Source organism: Dipodomys merriami, unplaced genomic scaffold, assembly GCF_024711535.1.
Source record: "Dipodomys merriami isolate MVZ:Mamm:240054 unplaced genomic scaffold, mDipMer1.0.p SCAF_14, whole genome shotgun sequence".
Lineage (NCBI taxonomy): Eukaryota > Metazoa > Chordata > Mammalia > Rodentia > Heteromyidae > Dipodomys > Dipodomys merriami.
In genome coordinates, this window is record NW_027202715.1 from 1,316,791 (window position 1) to 1,340,367 (window position 23,577).

The 23,577-nt window shown below is 50.3% G+C and overlaps 1 protein-coding gene across 2 annotated transcripts in view; it reads left to right on the top strand.

Moving 5' to 3' along the window:
• The first annotated feature begins 4,782 nt into the window (after positions 1-4,782).
• Positions 4,783-23,577, top strand: part of Slc29a3 (solute carrier family 29 member 3) — a 37,080-nt gene continuing 18,285 nt past the window's right edge. Inside the window, exons 1-2 of one of the 2 annotated variants that reach the window (XM_070020513.1) lie at positions 4,783-4,819; positions 7,839-8,137. In XM_070020513.1, coding sequence (XP_069876614.1) covers position 4,819; positions 7,839-8,137 — 300 coding nt within the window. In that variant the 5' untranslated portion in view covers positions 4,783-4,818. Of the gene's footprint in view, positions 4,820-7,838; positions 8,138-23,577 lie in introns of those variants that run through there. The other variant, XM_070020514.1, reaches the window with a different exon arrangement.

Sequence of the window (23,577 nt, forward strand, 5' to 3'; positions counted from 1 at the left end):
CTTTTGTCTTTAGATGAACCTCCACCTGTAACTTCCCAACTAAATCCTTTCCCTTTACCTCCAGATCTTGTCAACCCTCTTATCTGGGATACTTCCACTCCTACTATGGCTAGACACCATACTCCTGTCCTCATTAAACTTAAAGACCCTACCCATTTCCCTGGTACTTCCCAATACCCCATTTCCCTTAGGCACAGGCAAGGTTTAAAACCCATCATCCTTCGCCTTCTTAAACAAGGACTTCTCAGACCCACTAACTCCCCCTTTAACACCCCTATCCTGCCAGTAGTTAAACCTGATGGGACCTATCGCCTAGTCCAGGACCTGCGCACTATTAATGCTGCAGTCCTTCCCATTCATCCTGTTGTGCCTAACCCATATACTCTCCTTTCACAGATACCTCCTGGTACCACCCACTTCTCGGTGCTGGACCTCAAGGATGCATTCTTCACAATCCCCCTGCATCCTGACTGCCAAGATTTCTTTGCTTTTACTTGGGTGGACCCAGACACTTCAAGGGCACAACAGCTGACCTGGACGGTCCTCCCTCAAGGGTTTCGAGACAGTCCCCATTTCTTTGGACAGGCTTTATCAAAGGATCTCCTCTCTCTTCAGGTGTCTCCTAGCATTGTTCTCCAGTATGTGGATGATCTTTTGCTTTGCAGCCCTTCCTTTGAGTTGGCTCGCCAACATACAGCTGACCTCCTCAACTTCCTGTTGACAAAAGGATATAGAGTCTCTCCTTCAAAGGCCCAGATAGCAAAGTCAGAGGTAACATACTTGGGTTTGTCCATAACTCCTACAGAGAGAAGAATTACCCTTGATAGACAAAACTCACTTTTGGCCAACCCACTACCATTCGCTCTCCCCACAGTTATTCAAAACCCTGACTTTTCACTGGAAAGCTGCTCCCCGCTCAATCCAGCCACCTTGCTTCCATCCAATTCTAACCCTCTTTCCCATTCCTGTACAGAGACCTTGGAGGAATTCACACCCCATTTTACAGGTATCTCGGAAACTCCTCTTCCTGACCCAGAAGACACCTGGTACATCGATGGCAGTTCCACATCTACCTCTTCAGGAAGCCGAGTTGCGGGCTATGCCATCGTTAATAACTCTACCATTCTTGAAAGCAGCCCTCTGCCCCCTAGCACTACCTCACAAAAGGCAGAACTTATAGCTTTAACTAGGGCCTTAATTCTAGCCAAGGGCCGGAAGATCAATATTTATACAGACTCAAAATATGCCTATCATATTCTCCATTCTCATGCAGCAATTTGGAAGGAACGTGGCTTCCTGACCACCAAAGGGACTCCCATAACTAATGCCTCACTTATTCTTAAACTATTAGAAGCTGCTTCCCTTCCCCAACAGGTTGCGGTCATCCACTGCAGAGGACACCAGACAGGATTGGATGCCATTACAGTCGGCAATTCAAAAGCAGACCGGGAGGCAAAGCTAGCAGCCCAGAGACAACTCCAGGGACAACTTCCAGCTCCCTTGCTTCTGGTATTGCCTTCAATTCAACCCTCTTATACCCCACAGGAGATCGAGGAACTTATGCACCAGGGAGCCTCCCAGGAAGCACAGGGATGGTGGTCTCTGGAAGGACGAGTTGTTCTTCCTGAGACACAAGCAGACAGCTTTCTTTCCCAGGTTCACCAGGCGCTGCATATTGGATACAAGCCTCTCTCCCACCTTCTTAAACCTTTAATCCATTGCCCTAGCCTAACTACTCGACTAAAGGCTATTACCCAAGCCTGCCCCACGTGTTCTCTTACTTCCTCACAGGGTGGTCTCCGACCAGCTGCATTCCCCACACACCAAGCACGGGGACACACCCCAGGGGAAGACTGGCAGATAGACTTCACTCACATGCCCAGATGTAAGCGGCTCAAATACCTTCTAACTATGGTTGATACCTTTTCAGGATGGATTGAAGCCTATCCCACAACGTCGGAGACAGCTGACACAGTTGCCTCTGTCCTTATTAAAGAAATTATTCCTAGGTTTGGCTTACCCAGGTCACTTCAATCTGACAATGGACCTGCTTTCATCTCCAAAGTGACCCAACAGGTGGCATCCTCTCTAAACATCCAGTGGAATCTTCACATTCCTTATAGGCCTCAGTCTTCTGGAAAGGTTGAAAGAGCTAATGCGCTCCTTAAGACACAACTTACTAAACTTTCTCTAGAGCTCCAACAATCCTGGCCAGAACTGTTACCCCTGGCGCTCACCCGCTTACGTGTTTCTCCCCGCAGCCCTACTTTCCTCAGCCCCTTTGAGTTAATGTATGGAAGACCTTTTCTCCTAGGTAATTTCCCTACTGACAATACCAAAACTCCACTAATAGACTACCTTCCCGTCCTAACCTTTCTTAGGCACATGCTGCGCCAACATGCTGACCAGTGTCTCCCTCAGCCTCATCAAGGCCCCTTTCCCACTCCCCCAATTTTGCCTGGTGATCAAGTGTTTCTCAAGACCCTTAATCCATCTGGTTTACACCCTAAGTGGACAGGCCCTCACCAGGTTCTGCTGACCACCCCCACAGCAGTCAAGCTCAAGGGACAGCCACAGTGGATTCACCTGTCAAGAATAAAAAGGTCTCCTGCTCCTGCCCCTTCTATGCCAACACTGACTTCGAGGTACACCTGTTCCCCCCTTGGGCCTACCAAGGTAAGGCTATCTCGCATCCCTGAAGATCCGGGTGAGTAACACTGAGCTAACTGCTCTCCTCCCCAAAGACCTCACTACCTCATCCCTTAGGTCACCTCCAAGCCATGGACATCCAATCTTTTCTTTCCAGTAATATATTTGCTTTTCATCTTTGTTCAGCCCCCTGCCTGAGAAGACTTCCTCCAGACTTCATCGAAGAGACTCACTTCTTGCAGACATCATGGAACTGGCAGACCAGGAAGCAGTCACCTCCTACTAGGTCACCTCTCTTCCCCCCCCTTTCCTTTTTCAGCCATGCTTCTCCACCATGCTGGGTGGGACTACAGTTCAGTAACTTCTTTTCCTGCCTGAATAGCGCATGGTGTTCTTTTCATCTACCCAATAACTACCCCTTTTGTGTGAACCAAAGTGCCTTGACACCATGCGAGATTTTTCACCAATACCGTTTCTGGCCTTCACATCCACGTCCACACCACTTCTCTACTCTGGTGAGTGAAACTACTCTACGGCTCTCTGTCACTCAGTCTCTGTCCAGACGTGGCGCCACGCCAGAGAGCTCCTACGGCCTTTAGCTGAAAGGCCGGTCACCTCTGAAGCCGAGGACGCTTGGCTTTGGGGGCTTGGCCATTTCTCTCTAGAGGGCTCTGGGGGAAGTCGGGACGCCGCTTCTGCCTGGTCAGCTCTTATTCACTCACCAGACTGACTCTACTTTTTGGCTTGTGCCCTGAAGAGTGTGACGCAGGCTGGGTCCCGGGGACCCTCCCCTCTAGGTTCCCTCTCAAAGGCTAGCCATTCTAGGTTTAAAAATTGTCAGAGTTTCCATTTGTTCAGGTTTCCGTCAATGCCTCATGAAACTTCTCCAGACTCCGTCCAACAGACTCGCCTCCTCCAGACTTCATCGAGGAATCAACACCCAAGTGACAGCTGCAGCCTGCTGCCTTCTCCCAGCATGGACCACATCCCAGCCTTTTACCCCTACGACGCCCCTTGCCAGCAGGAAGTAGCCAGAGAGAGTCTTCGCCCTTTTTCATAATTATCAAAAGGCTGGAATGTAAGGTCCATTCCTGGACGACGAACAGACCTCGCCCAGTACCTGCGTTACCTAGGCAACTGGGATACCTGGAAGAGGTCACGTCCGCATCTGCTGAGGTCACATCCTAACCTGATGTGGCCACACCTTTCTCCCACCTGATCCCACTTCCCTTTACCTGGACACACCCTTCCCCGCCCCCTACCCTATATAAGGCCTAAACCGCCGCCAGACCGCTCTCTTTTTTTCTTTTGCCAGCCGCGTGGAGTGCCAACCTTGCCTGGTCCCAGCAGGTCTACTGAATAAACCCCTTACCTGAATACCACGTGCGTGGTGCAGTTTCAGTTCTTACTCGGTCACCTCTTTTTAAAAACCTAACAGGCCTAATTAGAAGGGGCCATTGAAATATAACCAACAAACCAGGCCTTTCCTGGTCCTATGACAGGCTTCCCCCACACTCCGTGTGTGTGTGTGTGTGTGTGTGTGTGTGTGTGTGCGCGCGCGCGCGCGCGCACTTTCCTCCTTTGGAACATCGTTACAAGCTGTGTCTGAGTCTCCCCTTGCAATTCCTAGGACCCCCGATAAAGTCTTTTATCCTCCTGCAGGTCGAGTCTGCAGTGAGCCCATGCTCCTGCGAGCTGGGATCCACAGGGGGGCGGGGGGTGGCTGGGCTTGTTGGTTGCCACTAACGGTGCCTCAAGCTGAGTCTCCCTCCACCTTAGCCTGAAAATGGATCCTGCCCTGAGTTGTGGGGGCGGGAATCAAGGAGGGATGGGCTGCAGGTCGATGGCGCTGTTTAGCCGGTCTTGAGGGGAGAGGGGAGGGGAGTTTTCCTAGGCCTCGCGGCACAGTGGCGGCTGAGATCCGAGTCGGAGAGAGGGCGGGTCACTGCACCTGTGAGAAGAGCGCCTGCAGTTCCGGATATTCCCAGGAGGGGGCGCCCTCGAGTTCGCGGGGGAGAAGACCAAAGCGGAGAACCCGGAAGCGCTAGCGGGGCGGGGCGGAGCGGAGGGGGGCGGGGCGGGGCCCGGCCTGCGTTCTCCCCGCCCCCATCCGCCCCTTTAGCCCCAGTCGGGGAGGCCCGGAGGCGGCGGTGGTGGCTCGGCGGCGACAGTAAGTGCGGGCCGGGGCCGGGCAGCGGCCGGGCCTGGCGGAGGACCAGCTCTCCCGGCCTCCCCGGAGCCTCTCGCCGTTCTCCTCCCGCCGTTCCCCTCCCGCGTCCCGTCTCTCTTTCCCGGCGGGCCTCCCGCTTTTTTCCTGGGCTCCACTTTCTCTGAGCAGATTCCCGCCGTCCTGCTCTTCCTGGCCCTCCTCTCCCCTCCCCCCCGTTCTTCCTCTCCCTTTCCTCCTCCCCTTCCTCCTCTTTCTCCCTACCTCTCCTCGCCCACTGGAGGGGGAGGTCTTGGAGGAGGTGCTTCCTCCCCCATCCAGCCAGCGCCGGGGTGTGCGTCTAAACTGGGGAGGGGCGTCTATGACTGGGGAGTGCACTGCCGCACCCCTTAGCTTTGAAGCCCCCCAGACCACTCCCTCCCATGTTCCCCTGAGGACATTGGGACACCCAGGACCGTAGGGCACTTCCTGGGAGGCCCCCAAGGGGGTCTGCAGCACCTCTACTCCTAGGTCTGCCCCGCTGTGGAAGGTCGCCCCGCTCTCTGAGCCCTCGGGTAGGGGCGGGCCCGGCTGCCTCTTCTCTTTTCTTAGTCTTTCAGTTTTAATCCGAAGCTAACAGCCAGCTTTGATAAAGAGTAATAAGACTTGGCTCACTCCAGTGCCCTGGCCTGTGACCCGGGTTGAAGGAGATTCCTGTCACTTTCAGAAGCTTGGTCAAGGCTGACCGGTCTTCAGCAAATTGGTGGAGGAACGGGGATGGGCCCTCGCCCCCGCCCCCACCAGGGAGCCAGGACATCTGGGAACCCTCACTTGCTAGTGCTGTGGTGTCCTCTACGGATCGATTGTTTTTTTACCCATTTTTAGCTCCAGTTTGAAGTGTGGGGCGTGGACTGCTTAGATGGTTAAAGCTGTTCTCCGTGCTAATCAAGACTGAGAGACAGGCCAGGTATCTGTGACTCGTGCCTCTAATCCTAGCTACTTAGGGACTGAGGATCCAGCCCCAACAGGAAAGTCTGTGAGACTCTATCTCTAACCAGCAAAAAACTAGAAGTGGAGCTGTGGCTCAAGCGGAAAAGCATTAGCCTTAAGAGAAAAACCTAAGGGACAGAGCCCCTGAGTTTAAGCCCCAGTGCAGGCAAAACAAAAGGAAAAAGAAAAAGACTGGGGAGGGGCCTGTTAGCTAGGAAGTTTAAAATAGACTTGCTGATGGGATGTTCTGGGGGACAGGTTAGTCAGGGACATGGGGGGGGCAATCTTCTGGATGGACAGAGCCCATTCATTCAGCAAGTATTGATGAGGGTGCTGCTGTACACTGTCTTTGCCTGAGCTCACAGTTCCCTGGCTGCCAAGCCTGGAAGAAGGCAGGCCTGTCTGCCCTTGGCACCAGCAGACAGTGGATGAGGCCAGTGTGAGCCCCAAACTGCTTAGCCATGCAACTCCTGTTGTCTTCTGATAGCCATGTGACCTTGGGCAAGTGACTCAGCCTTTCCAAGCCTTGGACCACTCCTTTGTGAAAGTCGATTGTAGAGTAACTACCTAGCATGGTATGTTGTTGTCAAGTTCAGATGCAAAGGCATGAACACAGCTTGCATGAGCACTGGACTTGGTTCAAGCTACTGAATGAGAATCTTTGCTTGGATGTGCCATCAAAGCCTCAGTCTTCCCATCTACAGGAGGGAGCAATAGTTCCTGCCTTGCTTAATTACAAAGAATGTGCTTGTTCTCAGATTCTGAACCCAGGGTCCCTCAAGGCAGGTCAAGGCCTCATACTCCCTGTGCTGAGTCAGGCTTCACTGCCTGTTTGATCATTTACTTGTTGGGAGGAAACTGCTGAGGAAGGACTCCACATCCCCATAGTTCTCAGTTAAACAGCCACTGCATGTGGTGCCATCTAGAATATAGAGGTAGATTGCCAGCTTGCAGCCAGCCAGCTGACAAGTCCAACCAGTTGTGGCCGAGCATCATGTTGTATAGCCCCGCCTCTCTGCATTATAGATAGGGAAATAGAGACTCAGAAGCAGGTTAACTTGCCCATAGCTATTTGGGCAATAGTTATTAGTAGCCTAGAATTTTCCAGGTCTTAGGTGCCACCATAAATTGGCCATACCCAGGTGGGACCTGGTGGACAGATGGGGTCCCCAGGCAGCAGCTGTAAACCTTGGCCTAGCCAATTACCTACCTGTGACCTGCACATTGATCTGTCTTTTCACAAATGAATGGATTGGCTTACTAGAAGCAGCTCTAGGCACCTTGGATTTATATCAATTTTTTTTTATTTGAAAGCCTTATTGTTTATTTTTGAGCAGGTAATAAACCCATATAATTCAAAATTCAAAAGGCTCAAAGCCAGTAAGTAAGCCATGAAGTTCCTGTCTCCCCACTCCTTGACCATGTCCCACTCTAGAGACTACCACTGTTAAACCTTTCCTTTTTTTCTGGCTATACTGGGGTTTGACCACGTCAGTGGCACTTTGTGTTAGGAAGGCAGGTACTCTGCCACTTGAGCCACACTGCTAGTCCTAAATTTTCTATATTCTTCCTAAGACCCCTCTTTCACGTACAAGTTCATATATGTGTGTGTATTCTCTCCTGCATATACCTTCACAAATAGTACATTGTATACTGTTTTTTCCATAAGACAGGAAGAGAGTTTGGAGACTGTTTTTTGGTCAACCAGGGTCTTAATTCCAGTTTTGATGGCTGCATAGGAACATGAGAGCCCTTAGACCAGGTGTACCTTTTTGGATTGCTTACCACAGGCCCCACCATACTGCAGTGTTTAACACCCAGCCTTCTTGGTGGCTACCTGTGTGGTCCTTGCATGGTTAAGTGACCTCTGAGGCCACTCAGAATTCTGATTGCCTGTCCTGCCTAAAGTCTGACACTTAAACCTATAGCTCTCCAGTTAGGCTCTGGAGAATACATATGTAAGACCCACGTTGGGTACAGTTGTTTTGTAGGATAGGTAAGTCTCCATCTGTCCCCATCCTGAGTCTTTCTGCATCTCTCCCTGTTTCCACAGTGGCTGTGGGCTCCGAGGACACCATGTATCATACTTCTAACTCCACATACAGACTAGCAAGCGGCTCAATCCAAGCCAGCCAGGACACTCTGCCAGAGAAGCTGCTGGACCACCATACCCCCGGCCTGCCCAGGCCTGAGGACCACTTCAATGGCACCTACTTGATCTTTTTCAGCCTGGGCATTGGAAGCCTTCTGCCATGGAACTTCTTTATCACTGCCAAGGAGTACTGGGCATTCAAGTTCCGCAACTCTTCCAGCCTGACCTCAGGGAAGGACCCTGAGGACTCAGACATCCTGGTAAGAATGTGCTTCTCCTGTGGGGTGGGGCACCTTCCAGGGAGGTCAGGGGCATGCAGAGAATATGTGGGTTGGGAGCCATTTGGGCACATTAGAAAGAATTCTGTTTGGTCCTAGACATGCATTGTGTGCTGAAGCCTCTGGCCTCCCATGGCAGAGAAAGATAGAGATGGAGAGATATAATTCCTGCCTTCACATTGCATGCTTTTTAGTGAGGGATGGACCCAAGAATGCAGATCTCTGTTTCCAGCAGTGTCAAATAGCCCCAAGAGTAGCAGTTAAAACAAAATGGAAGGTCATTTTTTTCTCGAGACAGATGGTGAGCCTAAAACTTGTATGACACTCCACAGTACCAGGAGCCCATGTGTCAATTTCATGTTCAATGTTACCTCAGAGTTCAAGATGGTTAATGGAGATGGGCAAGTGGCTTGCATGTGTATTTCTATCCAGTTAGGAGGCTGAGACCTGGAGTATTGAGACTCTAAAAGCCAGCCTGGACAGAAACATCTGTGAGACTCAAAATCACCAGTAAAAAGCAGGGCTGGAGGTGTGGCTTAAATGGTAGAATGTCAGCTGAGCAAGCACAAAAGCTCTTAGTTCAACCCCTGGTACTAGCAAACAATAAATAAAATTTAAATTTAAAACATCACTATTGGGGCTGAGATGTGGCCTAGTGGTATAGTGCTTGCCTACCATGCATGAGGCCCTGGGTTCAATTCCTCAGCACCACATAAACGGAAAAAGCCAAAAGTGGAGCTGTGACTCAAATGGTAGAGTGCTAGCCTTGAGCAGAAGACTCTCAGGGATAATGCCCAGGCCCTGAGTTCAAGGCCCAAGACTGGCAAAACAAACAACAACAACAAAAACATCACTATTGGAACTCCTGCCTATAGGAAGAAGGAAGTAGGAAAGGAGGAAATGTCTGTGGCTTGTAAGACCACCTCCTAGAGGTAAAACTTTGCATCTATTTACATTGTGTTGGTCAAACTCAGACATGTGACTATGTTAGCTACAATGAATGCTGGGAAATGTAATTTCTTTGGTGCTATGGTTTGAATCCAAGGTTAAACATATGTTAAGCACATACTCTGCTATCACTGAGCTACATCCTCAGCCCTGAATTATTTTTTAATTTAATTTTATTGTAAAAATGCTGTACAGAGGGGTTACAGTTACATGAGTAAGGTAATGAGTACCTTTCTTGTCCAACATTGTTAACCCCTCCTTTGTTTCCCCCCCACTATCTCTTCCATCTGTTCTCCCCCACTTCCCCCACCCAAGTTGTAAAGATCATTTCTAACATAGTGTCCTGTGAGTATCATTGTTGCAATGATAAAAATAAGTCCTAGATTTATTCGCCAAGTACTCTAGCACTTGAGCTATACATGCCCTACCTCCCCACCCAGCCTTCTTATTTCATATTTTTTGTTACTGTTGTTGGTCATGGGGGCTGAACTCTGGGCCTGGGCACTGTCCCTCAGCTCTTCAGCTCAAGGCTAGCGCTCTACCACTTGAGCCACAGTGCCACTTCTGGCTTTTTTCTGCTTATGTGGTGCTGAGGAATCAAACCCAGGGTTTCATGCATGCAAGGCAAGCACTCTACCTCTGAGCCAACTTCCTAGCCCCATATTTTGTTTTTGAAATAGGGTCTAGACTACTTTCCCTGAGGTAGCCTCAAACTTGAGGCCCTCCTGAATCTGCGTCTTGAATAGCTAGGGTCACAGGCATGAGCCACCAGGCCTGGCCTCTGAGATGTACTCTTTAAGTGCAGATTTATGGCAAAGAACCACTGCTGATACAGGAGGTTGTTTAGCTAGGGAAGACAGGGTGTGTTTGTCTATATTCTGTGGCAGTAACAAAGCACCATAGCCCTGGTAAGTTATGAAGAAAGAAAATTTAGTTTGCCTCATGATTCTGGAGGTTCAAGGTCAAGATGCCATATCTGGCAATGGCTTTCTTGCTGACAAGAGTCCTGAGGTACATGGTGTATCATATGATGATAGACAGTGAACACACAGTATGTGAGTCTTCTCTTCTTGTCTTATAAAGCTATCAGGATTCTATCCTGAGGCTCTGCCTTTATGACCTTACTTAACCCTAATCACCCCAAAAGATGCCACCTCTAAGTGCCATTGCTGGTTTAAGTTTACCCTTCTTAGTTCTTCCTGTCAATATAGGAAGCCTTGGGGGCCCCGGAAGCCATACCCAGTCTATGCAGGGGAAGGGAACCTCGAGGACAGTAGACTGGTCCCCAAGACAGAGGCTGCTGGTGTCTGTGGATTTAAAGAAACATGCTGTAGGCAGAAGTCTGCCAGGATGAATGAGGGTCTCTATCCACCTCTCCGGGCTTCCCCAAGCCACACTGACCCCATCCCAGGATGAGCCCAACACAGTAGTAGGAGCATAGTAGTCTAGAGCTTTGCTGCTCCAGGTGCGGTCCTGGGGCCATGGCAGTCTAGGAACTTGCTGGTAGTATTGCCCTTGGCCCAACTCAGACCCGAGACAGGGTGCCTAAGTTCCCAGGTGACTGATGGGCACATTGGGCTTCAAGGAGCTCTGGCCAGGGCATAGGTTCGGGAACCAGATCCTACCTGTTGGCTCTGGAATCTGCCCCCTCCCGACTGCCTCATTTTCTGAGTATGTAAAGGCAGGTGCCACCTCTGATTCTTAGGCTTGTTACAATGATGTGTCCCAAGCCTGGAGGAGAGACCAGGCTTGGCACACTACTACAGGTGTTGTATAAACCTCAATGCCTCGGTCATTACTGGGAAGATGGCCACATGTCTGAGCTTTGTGTGGCCTGGGTCTATTTCAAGCAGAACTGGCTTAGCTGGGTTGCCCTGAGGTCCACTTTTAGGTACTGCTGACTCTAGCATCCCAGCTTCAAAGGCCCCTGGCTGGCAGAGCTGGGTTGTTTGTGCACCTGTCCCACCTCCCTCTGGCCCACCCCTGCCCCGGGGCTCAGGCACCTGGGAGGGTGAGCAAGTGCACAGCCACTCTGTTTGCTAGAGAGCCTCTGTAAGGACCATCCCTTCCCAGCTGCAGGCACTTAGCATTCCAGGCCCTGCTATGATGCTTTATTGTCTCTTTCTAAGAGCTGGCAGGTGCGGATGTAGTACCTGCTGCTGCCCACAGCTCCTGGCTCTTGGCATCAGAGATGAGAGACCTGTCACCCCTGGATTCATGTGCCAGGCTTGAGAAGCAGGCATGCTGGGGTATTTCTACATTCTGTGGGCCATTTTTCTTTGCCTCATTCCTCATTGTTGTCCCCACTTTCCCCCAGTCTTCCTGACTTCCTAGCAAGATGCTGCTCATCGTGTATCCTAAGGGCCACTCACAGGAAAGGAGGGAGAGGCAAAGGGGTTTGTTTCTCACTGCCAGCTGCCCTCAGTAGCTGAGGGTCTGCATGTTTGTCCCTTCCCATTCCTTTTAGTATTTCTCTGGGATGGATGTCAGTTGGTGGGGAATTTGGCTGGTGAGAATGTTTTGTGACCATATTCCATCTCAGGCTCATTTCTTCCTGCCTGGAACAGATTGGAGGATGGGTTACAACACATCCTGCTTGTCTTGTGGGCTCTATTCTCTGGAATGAGGACCTCAAACAAACCCACCACAGGCCTGAGTCAGCCCAGTGGCAAAACCATTACAGCATCAACAAGGAAGACTTGACATGAAAGACAGGCGGGTGAGCTGTAGATGAGCTGTAGGCTGTGGTTTTCTGGCCTACTGACTTCTGCCTGTGGGGCAGGCTGCTAGGGGTGGGTGGGATGTTGTAGATGTTTCTTGGTTCTTGGATGCAAATGGTTAGGTTTGGGATTCTGTCCTTGGCATGGGGGAAAGAACCATGAAGAGTGGAAAGATAGTGTGAGTGACTGGTTAGCACAAGTGCCCATTGGGGAAAGCTAGACAGTTGGATAAGGACTCACTGACTGCAAGCTGCTGGGGCTTGGGATTTTATCCAGTTTTGGGTGGGGTTACAAGGCATGGAACTAACCTCTTTGAGGCCCCTCCCAAATGCTTTGATGATTGTGTAATGACTGCTTAGGTGTGGGGAGACATCTAGCTGAACATCTCTCTCTGCCTTTCTCTGTCTTTCTCTCCCTCTCCCTCTCCCTCTCCCTCTCCCTTCCTCTCCCTCTCCCTTCCTCTTTTTCTCTCCCTCTCTCTCCCTCTCCCTCTCTCTCCCTCTCTCCCTCTTCCTCTTCCTCTCTCTCCCTCTCTCTCTTTCTCTGCTTCTCCCTCTCCCTCTCTCTCCCTTTCCTTCTCCCTCTCTCCCCCTTCCCCCCCCCCCCCATACTAGAGGTTAAACTGCTTGCTAGGCACTTGAGCCATGCCTCCAGCCCCTTTTTCCATTGATTGTTTTCAGGGAAGGGTTTTGCTTTATGCCTGGCCAGCCTGGACTGTGCTCCTCCTACTTATACTTCCCTGTATTGCTGGGGATGACAGGTTCATGCCACTGCACCCAGCCATGGAGTCTCTCAAATATCTTTTCCCTCCTGGTTGGCCTAGAACCACAAATCCCCTATCTCCACCTTGCAAATTCCTTGAGCCCCAGCTCCTGGCTTATTCTCTCAGCCTTTTTCATTTAGCTCTGCCAATGGGTAGACATATTAGTCCTTCTGCCCCCAAGTCCAATGTCTAACCTTGGTCAGAGGCCTGTGCTCCCTAAGGATCTGGGGCCATTATCTTAACAGTTGGGCCAGGATGCAGCCATCTCTGGGTTTTAGAATAGAGTCTTGTGGGCCAGGGTGTTTCCTCTTCTTCCTATTACCTAGCCAGTAGTCTTAGTAGTGTGTGTGTGTTTGTGTAAGTGTGTGTGTGTGTGTGTGTGTGAGTGTGTGTGAGATAGAAAGCCAGAGGCTCAGACAGGTTAAGCAACCTGTCTGTTTATGTAGAGAATTCATGGAGATGGTAGGTAGCAGATAGTAAAATTGGTCATCCTCAGTGTGGTGTATCCTGGAGATGGACGCCAGCTTACACCTTGACTCCCCAAACACAGTTTTGTAGACTTTTGAGACATTTGTCTCACTGTGTTGTTCAGGCTGACCTCAAACTTGTGATCCTCCTGTCTCCATCCCCTAAGGATGGGATGACAAGCATGCATCACTACACCCAGCCTCATTCTATGGAGAGCATGTCTTTGGTCTGGCCTCCTTTTCCAGCCTGAAACTCCCATGCTGGAACTCAGGTCCCTGGATCCCAAGCTGTCAGCAGTCTTCTGCTTTTGTGAGATTGTCTTGTCTCTGCCCTCCTGCATACTATCCCAGCAATCCTGGGCCAAGAACAGCACAAAGAGCCAGATTTCTTTTGCCAGGCATGTTTTTCATCCTCTTCATCTCTTCCTAGCCACAAAGAGTCCCAGATTTTTACTGTTTTAAAGAAAAAGGCAGGGGGCTGGGAAGGTGGCTCAGTGGTAGAGTGCTTGCCTCACAGGCATGAGGCCCTGGATTTGATTCCTCAGCACCACAGAAGCAGGAAAAAAAAAAAAAAAAACTGGACATGGCACTGTGACTAAATGGTAGAGTGCTAGCCTTGAGTTGAAGAGCTCAGGGACAGTACCAGGGCCCAAAGTTCAGGCCCCACAACCGACCAAAAAAAAAAAAAAAAAAAAGAACAAAACAAAAAGGCAGAATGAGAAAGCCAGCCGCTCTAAAGTCTCCTAATCTTGTAACTTTACATTAAAAAGGAGTTTTGTTGGGAAAGGAGCGTATCTGCTTTTTCAATTTACTTCCTGGGTTTAACTTCAGAGTCTGGCCCTCTTGACACTTGTTTAAAGTCCTCTAATTTCCCTGTTTCCTCATCTGTCTATCCTGCTTGAGGCTTCCCTGCCATGCTGTCAGCTCTTACTGAGCTTCCCTTTGCCCATCACATGGTGGCACATTGTATTTGTGGCACTGGATAGCCTATAACTGGGGAGGAAAGCCTCATTCATTATTCTAATCTAATCTGGGGTGTCACAATGCTCCTAGGAGTTTGCTATAGATATGAAGTGAGGTTCCAGCCCCAGGAAAGGAGGCCCTGTTGGCCTGATTCAGTGGTGGAGGCCTAAGCCATTCCTTATTTGATCCACTCAAAGAAACAAGCTAGCATTACTTGAGTGCCAGCTTTATAACTAAGGGGAGGGGCAGCTTCACTCAGAGAGGAAGGGTTTAAAGGAACCAGGATGAGTAGTCTTGAGAAGAGGAAACAAGAGTATGGGTTATCAGAGGTCCTGGCAGTGATCTGCTGAGTTCTCAAGTCCCAGCCACACAGCCCTCTACCCACCATGACCTTTTGTCTTCCTTAATCCTTATACGGGAGCTAGCACTGTTCTTTCCAGTTTTTGCTAGCAAGTCATTAGAGTTCGCACTTGTGACCAGCATGCTTTCTGACCTCTCCAGTCACCTCAGCATCCTCAGCCATGGCTACCTGTTGGAATCACCTGACAGACTTTAAAGCTGACTGTCCAAACTAGGTGATGTAGTACATGCCTATAATCCTAGCTATGAGAGAAGTGGGGATTAGGAGGACTGAGGTTCAAGGCCAATCTGGATAAAAAAATTAGCAAGACCCCTCTTTACCAACAAGCCAGGAATGGTGGCATGTGAGTATCATCCTAGCTATGAGGGAGACATAAATAGTAAAATCTTCCCTCGGGCTAGCCTAGCGAAAACATGAGACCCTATCAAAAAAAAAATACTTAGAAGGGTCGGGGGAGTGGCAGGGGGATTCTCAAGTAGTAGAGTGCTTGTCTAGCAAGTACAAAGTCCTGCATTCAAACCCTGGTACTACCACAAACAAAATTAAACAAAAAAAATCCCAACTAACTCCATGGACCTAATTCTGAATCAGTTGGACTGAGGATGGACCTGGATACAGCTGTGCTTAGCTTGCAAGTCCAAGGCACTCTTAGGGATGAAAAGTGGTTCTTACTAATAACCAGGCTACAGCAGCATTGTGAGAGACTTAGGCCAGCCTCCTTGAAGGTCAGGACCTGAAAGTTAGGTGGTCAAGTCTAGCAGTGGAGTAGGAGGATTTCCTTCTCTAAGACTTCTGGAAGGTGAAGGGATGAGTCTTGTCTTCAGTAGAGAGCCTGGGGTTCTCTACGGGGCCCCTTAAAGCCTGAGGCTTTGGACTTGGTTCATTCTTCAACATGGCGGTGCTGTCCCCAGGCCCACAGTCCTGCATCAGCCCTGTCTTGGGGACTTTGCTTTAAGCAAGAGCAGGCTGTGAGGCCAGAGCTGAAGGGACCCTGAGTCAGGTGGCTGTGCAGGTAGCAGGGAGTCTGTGTACTGCTTTGGGTGACCCAGAGAAGGGAGCAGGCTACGTGGAGCTCCCAAGCGGACCAAAGGAAAGAGTCCCAGAAACAGACAGCTAGCCTGTAACCAAAGAAATAGACAGAGAGATAAAGCTGAATAAAATACAGTCCTGAGCACTACCCATCATTTATGTTTCCTAACCAGTTTTGGGCAGCAGTCGATAATCAGAAAGGCCTGTTCCATCAGCTTGACTTTAGCTTCTGGGAGGAAGGGGCCATGCCCTTGTTCTACCAAGACAGTAAGTGCCCTGCTTATCCTGTGTTCAGACCAAAGTAGAGGACTGAGTCAGCTTGTGGTTTCTTGGGGTACTCAGTAGGCTAGGGAGCCTACCTTGCAGACTTGTCTCAGATGGGGGCCTTCTGGCAGGGGATCCGTGTTCAGGGTCTTTTCCTCTAGGGAGATGCATGGCTGGCACTTTAGGATAGTGCCACCCTTGTTAGCCGATCTTGGTGCCCTTCTCATTTCTCCCATCCAGAGGGATTCCAAGTTTGGCAGCCCTACCTTTAAGGGCAGAATGCCAAAGAATGGTTATGTTAGGCTCTTCTAGCCTTTCTCCTCAAGTGCATTGAGACATGTCACCCCAGGAGAGGAGATTGTTGAGGGCTAGGCACAATAGGAGGGGGCTCAGGAAGTGGGTGGGTGGCTGCCAGGCACAGAGGGAGGGCCACTGCCTCCCTCTCTGCCACCTGCCCGTTGTTTGGCTGGCGTGGATGGCTGCTCTACACCATTTTTAAAAATGAGAACCCAAAGTGACTTATTTTGTAAACTCCCTCCCCCACCAGCCATTCCTAACCAAAACTTGCAATGGCTTTTTCTTCTGCTTTTGGCTCTTGCCATGTAGAGGGAGAGAAAATGTCTGGCTTGAAATGCTGTCAGTCATGCTTTTGGTGGCAATGACTGCTCTAATTCTTTTTATTTTCTCCCTGCCTGCTCATGACAAACCCCAATCCCCCCACATCCCTTACGACTTGTCCCCCAGCCCACTCAGGCTAGCTAATGATTCCTCACTCTCTGCCTTCAACTTTACTTCTTCCTGCACACATCTGTAGAATCCAGAGATGATTTCCTGGACAAACTAGAAGATGGCCTGAGCCCTGAGTGCTCTGGTGTCCTTTTAATGTGATTGACCATTATGAGTGTCTGGAGAACAAGACCCTGATTAGTTTCCACATGAGATGCCAAGTGCCTTCGTGGGATGGGTCTGTGGTGATGGTGGTGCCTGGAGGCTTTGCTGGATTGCTGCTATTCTCTGTGTTTGTGTGTGTGTGTGCGTGCACGTGCATGTGCACACACATGTGCACATGTTCACATACATGCACCTGAGGGCTGTAGCATCCTGTGAGTCTGCCCCTCATGTTACTGGAGAAGAGAAACTGCCTCCTCACAGCAGAAGCAGCTGGTTGGGAGGAAGTATCTGTGGAGCTGGCAGTGGCCTCCCTCCTCCCACAGATAATGACCAGAGCACCCTCTAGCCACCTGCTGTTCTCCACCATACCACAGGCCTGGCCCTCATCCTTCACTGTCAGTCTATAACATGGATGCATGGGACTCCTCGGGGGCCGCAGCCGCTGCTCTGGTCAGACTAGCTGGGAAGATTGGGGAATTTTTCTTAGACGTTCTTCTCCCTTCTTTCCTGGGCCTTAGGCCACAGAGGAGGAGGGACAGGCTGTCCTTCTTGCCTGCTGGGACTGAGCTTTGAATCATTTGTCATCACCTGTGTGTGGGATTCCTAGGCTCCATCTCTCTGATCCTATCAGTCTCAAGCCATCTTCTGACCATTAACACCCTGGTTGGCCAGCGAGGGATTCAGGACTGAGGATGGAAATGTTATCTTATTTATTCATTTGTTTGCTTTACAAAGGGGTTTCATCAAGGGGTTTCCATTCAACATGTGAATTATGACCCTACAGGGTGGAAAGACCCAGGGATTCAGGGAATCGGGAGATGTTTCTGGCTGTTCCACCCTTGATGGGAAGCTCAGGGCTCTGAGGCGCTTTCTTTAAGAATGGAATTAGAGCCAGCTGTGGTAGCTCAAACCCGTAATCCTAGTTAATTTAGGAGGTGGAAACTGGGAATCACAGGCCAGCCTGGGTAGCGAGACTTCATCTCAGTGGATGGCTGGGTGCTATGGTGTGAGCCTGTCAACCCAGCTACTGGGGGAAGCACACTGGTGTGATATGCACCTTTTTTCCCCAGCAATTGACCAAGCATAAAGCTAGACCCTACCTCGAAAATAACCAACACAAAAAAGGGCTGGAGTCATGTCTGAACTGGTAGAGTGCCTGCTGAGCAGTAGTTTGTGTGTGTGTGTGGGGGGAAGTGGGGGAGAAAGAGGGAGGGAGGGCGGGAGGGAGGTTAGAGCTGGGTATGATAGCATATGTCTTTAATCCCCTGTAGTCTTGATACTTAAGAAGGCTGAAGCAGCAGGAAAGTTCTAGGCCAGGCTGGGCTAAGACCCTGCCTCAAAATAGCAAAACCAATGGATTTCTAATGATTTAGACTGGGACTGGCACACTCTGCAATAGCCTGAGGGTATAACTAGGTTTTGAGAGCCACCTGGCCTCTGCTGAGCTCCCCAGCTCTGCCTCAGTGCATAAGGGGAGAGAGCAGGCCCCAGGTTTTTCAGAAGTGGCCAGTTCAGCTCACTGCCTGTCTCTGGACTGGACACTCCCCTGTGGTTCTTTTTCATGTTGGAGATCCTTGATGGATCCCAAAGGGAACTTTTGGAATAATTTTTCTTCATAACACTTACCACCGTCTGACATGCTCTTTACCTGTTAATGCTCTTCCTGTCCTCTTAACTCCAAAGGGCATTTCCATAGAACATCCAGTGGGCTCAGTAAATGTGTATAAAGGGCTAGTCATTTGTCTGTATTGGAAGAAGGGGAGAGGGGCAGGAGGAAGTCCCAGCATCATTGCAGGCCTCTGTATCTTAGTCCTACCACATAGGACCCTCCAGGCTATCCTAAAAAAAAGGATGATGGCTCACAAACAGGAGCCACTGGGGCAGAGAAGTGTGGAGAGTCCAGTCAGGGACAGGGAAGAGAGAAGTGACTGCAAGGTGATGTGTGGGGAGATGGGTATATAGGTTTCTCAGAGTTAGAATGCAGGCTTTTTTTTTTTTGGTCAGTCATGGGACCTGAACTCTGAGTCTGGACGCTGTCGCTCAGCTCTTCAGCTCAAGGCTAGTGTTCTACTACTTGAGCCACAGTACCACTTCCAGCTTTCTGATGATTTATTGAAAATAAGAGTCTCATGCCTTTCCTGCCCAGGCTAGCTTTGAACTGTGATCTTCAGATCTCAGCCTCCTGAGTAGCTAGGATTACAGGTGTGAGCCACCAGCGCCTGCCTGAATGCAGGCTTCTTATGCTATGAAACAAAGTACCACATCCAGGCAGGAGTCAGTGACTTCTTATAGCCTCTCCTGTGTTCCAGGGTCCAAGGCCTTGTCACTTCAGTCTCTGCCTCTGTGGGCCCCCCATGCGTGCCTGTACACCTTCTTCTCTTACCATCTGCCAGGCACTGGTGGAAGGCCCGCACCAGTCCACTGTCACCTCATCTTAATCATATCTGCAGAGCCCTCTTTCCAAATCAAGTCTCATCCCAACTTTCTGAATAGACAGTGACTTAGTGGGAGTATTGTATGACCTACTTGGGAAGAGCAAGGACTCTGCTTTCTGAGAGTAGAAGGAAGAGAAGTAGAAGCCTGGTGGCTAGAGGGTCACCCAAGTTAAAGTGCATTTCTTTTTAGCCAAATGGAAGATTTAAGATTGGAGGTCTTCTTGGCTGGCAGGGAAGGAAGAGCTAGCCCTGAAGAAAGAAAGCTCAGGAACCAGCATGATGATCTTGACTGGAGGAAGCCTGGCTTCTTGTTGGGAGAGACAGCTGTGCTTCAGATGCCTTACACAGGCAGGGATTAGGAGTAGCTCCTTCTAGAGGCCTCAGGAACATAGCCAACCTGGCAGAAATTGAAAATGGATGGAGGACCAGGTATTGTATGCACACCTGTAATCCAAGGACTTGGAGGCTGAGGCAGGAGGGTCATGAGTTTGAAGCCAAACTAGGCTAACCAAGGAACTAAATAAAAACACAAAGATAAAGGATATAGAACCGTGTAGGCCTCTGAGCTCTTACCAAGTTTTCAGAGGCCTGGGTGCACCAGGGCCTGGTGAGTGCCTGAGACCAAGGGCCAGGGCACTGATGCTGGAACTGCATGCAGATATCTGGAACTGGATGCAGATAGACGATAGCTCAGTCTGTCTGGCCAGAGATTTTACATCCCTGGGATTTGGATCCCAGCTTCGTTCTTGGTCACCCCAGCCATGGTCTCAGGACCCAGGCTCCTGGCTGACTCCTGGGCTGGCGTGAGACCTTACACCATGCCCAGCTAGCCCTCCCAGTCCTCTACAACCACTCTTTCTTGGGCCAGTGCCTCAAACCCACAGGAATGATGCTGCCTCACCCTCCTGGACTTCTCCACTCACCTCAGTCTTACCTAGGAGTGAGGCGTGTATGCCAGGACACCTCCCCACAGCATTCCGGGCTGGGGACCCCAGGTCCCCAAAGGCAGCAAGTTTACAGCAGCAGACTGTGCTCAGCTCCATCCTGCTTACTGCTGCTAATTTCATGCCCCTGTGCTCCAGGTAACGCTCTGCTGCCCTGAGCTGCCACCCCCGGGCTGGAATAGCTTTTCTTGGCCCACAGGAGCCCAGCTGCCTCCTTGGCTGCCGTCTGGAGGTGGGAGCTGGGCACAGCTCAGAGCTGCCTGGCCACACCCTTCCTTTACTGGCATTGCGGGCTCGAGGCTGCTAAAGCTCATGACTTATTTGCTGCACTTATTTCAAAGTGCCCAAATGGCATTCAGAAGAGAAGAAGCTTAACCAGGGCCCGCCAGAGATAAACGGGCTCATTTCAGGGCCTCCCTGCCCAGAGACGCCTCTTTACCTGGACTCTGAGCCCAGAATGAGATTCTTCCAGAAGAGTGGCTTAGCACGGGGCCTCTCAGCATGGGAGAACAGACGAAAATGGCCTCACATCTGGCAGGCTGGCTCAGCTGACTTTTTAAATAGTATGTGCAGAGTGCCTCTCTCCAATTTTCATGGTCACACACTGGGCCAGAGTGTGGCAGATGAAATGACTTTTTGTTTAAAGCACCATCCCAAGTAAATTGAGAGCCCCCTGCCCTGGCCAAAAGCATCTGGTCCATACTTGTACCTGCCAGCTAGGTATTGGTGCATGGTACTCTTGGACTTGAGTTCGAGCCTGACCTCACCCTGAGGGTTTGCCCAGTCAGGAGAGGCCTGCCCAATGCCTCACTACACTGCCTTTTTTGCACCTCCTAGCCAGTATTAGCCTATCCCTGCTAAGCCACCAACTATGACTTAGTCTACTCAGCGATGGCTAGATGGGCAAAGGTTTTTCTCTTCACTTTCAGGTTCACAGGCCAGTGCAACTGCCCAGGGACAAAGGTGGTGAGGTTGGACAGAGGCAGCGATTCACAAGGGCCTCACTCTCCCTATAGCCTGTAGGCAGAGAAGAGAGAAATCTGAACACAGCATCTGCTGGCTTAGGCACCTTAAGGAACAGAGAGAAAGATGCTGCCACTCACATTGGTGCTCTGGTGTTGAGTGTCGGTCCTGCTCACTGCTGAGAAGGCACTAGCTCCTGGGGCAAACAAGTAACACACTATGGTCCTGTGATGGAGTCTGGGCGTTTGTGATTGGAGGTTTTTAGGTCTCTTTAGTGGTTCTTCAGTTTTCAATAAAGCCATGCAGGCACGCAGCCCAACTGGAAGCAGTTTTTCTTGGATGTTGTGCAGGCCCTCTGTCTCCCTGGGCATCAAAGGCTACTGCCAAAGGCTGAGGTAATTGTGGGGTACTCCAAGTAATTTGACTACTCCAAAGCCCCAGATAATAATAGGATGCAGACAACCTGGGGAGAGGGGAGAGGGCAGAGAGTCAGATCAAACATCCAAGGGGTAGATCTTTGCCCCTTAGCTCTCCAGGGCTGGGCCCCCACCCTAGGAGAGAAGCCTATTCAGTAGGCTTTAGAATTCAGAGCAGATCGAATGGGCTCTCTCTGACACTATAACCTACCTGGTACGATGACTGCATGGCCTCGGCCATTCCTACCTGAGTGCCCAACACACTGCAATGTGTGTGTCTTGACCCAACAGATCCCTGAATTGAGAGGGAGATCTGTGAGGTCAGCTCACAGGTGAACTTGAGCCTAAGTCCTGAGTGGCAAAAAGTTATCCCTCCGTGGCCTTGCCCAGGCAGGCTCCTGTGGGGATTCCTGCTTTTCTCTTTACCCCACCTACTATATGTGTGGATGTTTCCCTGATTTTTCTAGCCAATTCCATGAAGGCCCTGTGGGAAGTGCCTCCTCCCCAGGACACTCCCTCAGGAGAGGGGAGAAGAGAGGGAGGAAGAGAGGGGACAGGAAGTAAAGGAAGAGGCAAGGAGGGGAGGAAGAAAGTAAGGAAAGAGCTAAAATAGGAGGAGATGCTGATGGCTGCCCAGTCATGGCTGCGGGCCTAGAATTACCCACCAGCCTCAGCTCCTGCCTAGGACCCATAAGTTCCACTGCTCATAGAAATGGGAGCTCTGGGATTGTGCAAAGTGTGGCCTTTGCTCTCCTACATGATGGGCCCAATGCTATTGCCCTGGTGGTCTTGTCCCTCTACTCACGTGGCTACAGCTGGCCTGTGGTGTTCTTGAGTACAGATGTGAGGTAAATGTAGGTACAGGTCCCTGGGAGAGGTGGGTAGTAGAAACAGTCTTCTGTGGGAGCCCTGAAAAATCAGATCCTGTAGAGGTGAACTCTGCAGGAAAGACCCCAAAGCATTTCATCATATAAATCCCCTGTGAGAAAAACCAGTTCTATAAGGATACAGGTGGACCTGTTGCAACAATGAGAAGTACAAGTTGTCATGTCCAAAACGAGCTTTACAACGTCGGTGCGGGGTGGGAGGGGGGTGGGGGGGGAAGGAATAGGATTGGGATGGGGGGGAGGGGGAGGCTGGGAAGGGATGTGAAGGGTAAACAAAGGAGGAGGCTGCAATGCTTGGTAAGAAATGTACGCATTATCCTGCCCATGTAATTGTAACTCCTCTGTACAGTATGTTCACAAATAAAATAAAATTAAATTAAAAAAATAAAATAAAATAAATCCCCTGTGAGGAGTTCATTCAAGAGCACTTGAGAGAGGCAGGACTGTAAGCATCCCAGACACTGAGTATCTGGACCAGTATTCAAATGTCTTTCTATCCCCTGGAGGATAGAGGAGTCTAAGAGGGTGGTGTTACCTGCACACACCTGCAAAGTGCATCAAGAGCCTATTACTGGATAGTCCTAGAAAGGCTTTTTGAAGCCACACCTGTGGGGACACTATCAGGATTGGGATCCTAGAGCAGGAAGAGTTAGAGGGAAAGAAGACCAGGCTGGTATTAGCTGTGGGGTCCCTGAACTGGACCTAGCTTTGCAGCAGAACCCAGCTGCTGCTCAGGAATATGACATGTCTGCAGAGAAGCCCTGGGAGCTACCACATTTCAGAATAGTGATGAGAAGCACCGTTTATCTTCATAGCTCCCATCTCCTGCCTCTCATTGGTCAAAGCTGAGTATTGATCCCCACCTGGGTATTGATCTCCACCCTCTGGAAGGTTCCTTGGCCCCTCCCACAGCCACTGCATGCAGCCTGAAAATCAAGCAGTGCAGACATAGACTCTGGCAAATGGATCTGGGCCACACATAAACCAATTCCAGTTTCCTGAAATCAGCACATGCCATTTATAAAATGAATTTTCTCAGAATATTTGACAAGGGAAGGCTGACCAGGACCAGTATGTCCAGCAAGCATGGCCTTCTTGCCCTCATGGGTAGATGCATTGTTCCCTGTGTCCAGCAGGAAGTTGAGTAAGAAACCACTGCAAAGTTCGGTGGGCAGGGGGCAGGGATGTCATGAAATGACCTTAAACATCTTCCCACTACACCTTATTTTGCTAGGCCTCTGTACGCAGGCAAGAGCAACAAATAATTAAGAAAAAAAATCACATCTTTGAATTGTGATGAAGTTTAACAAAAAATTCCATAGGGGGGCTGGGAAGGTGGCTCAGTGGTAGAGCGCTTGCCTTGCATGCATG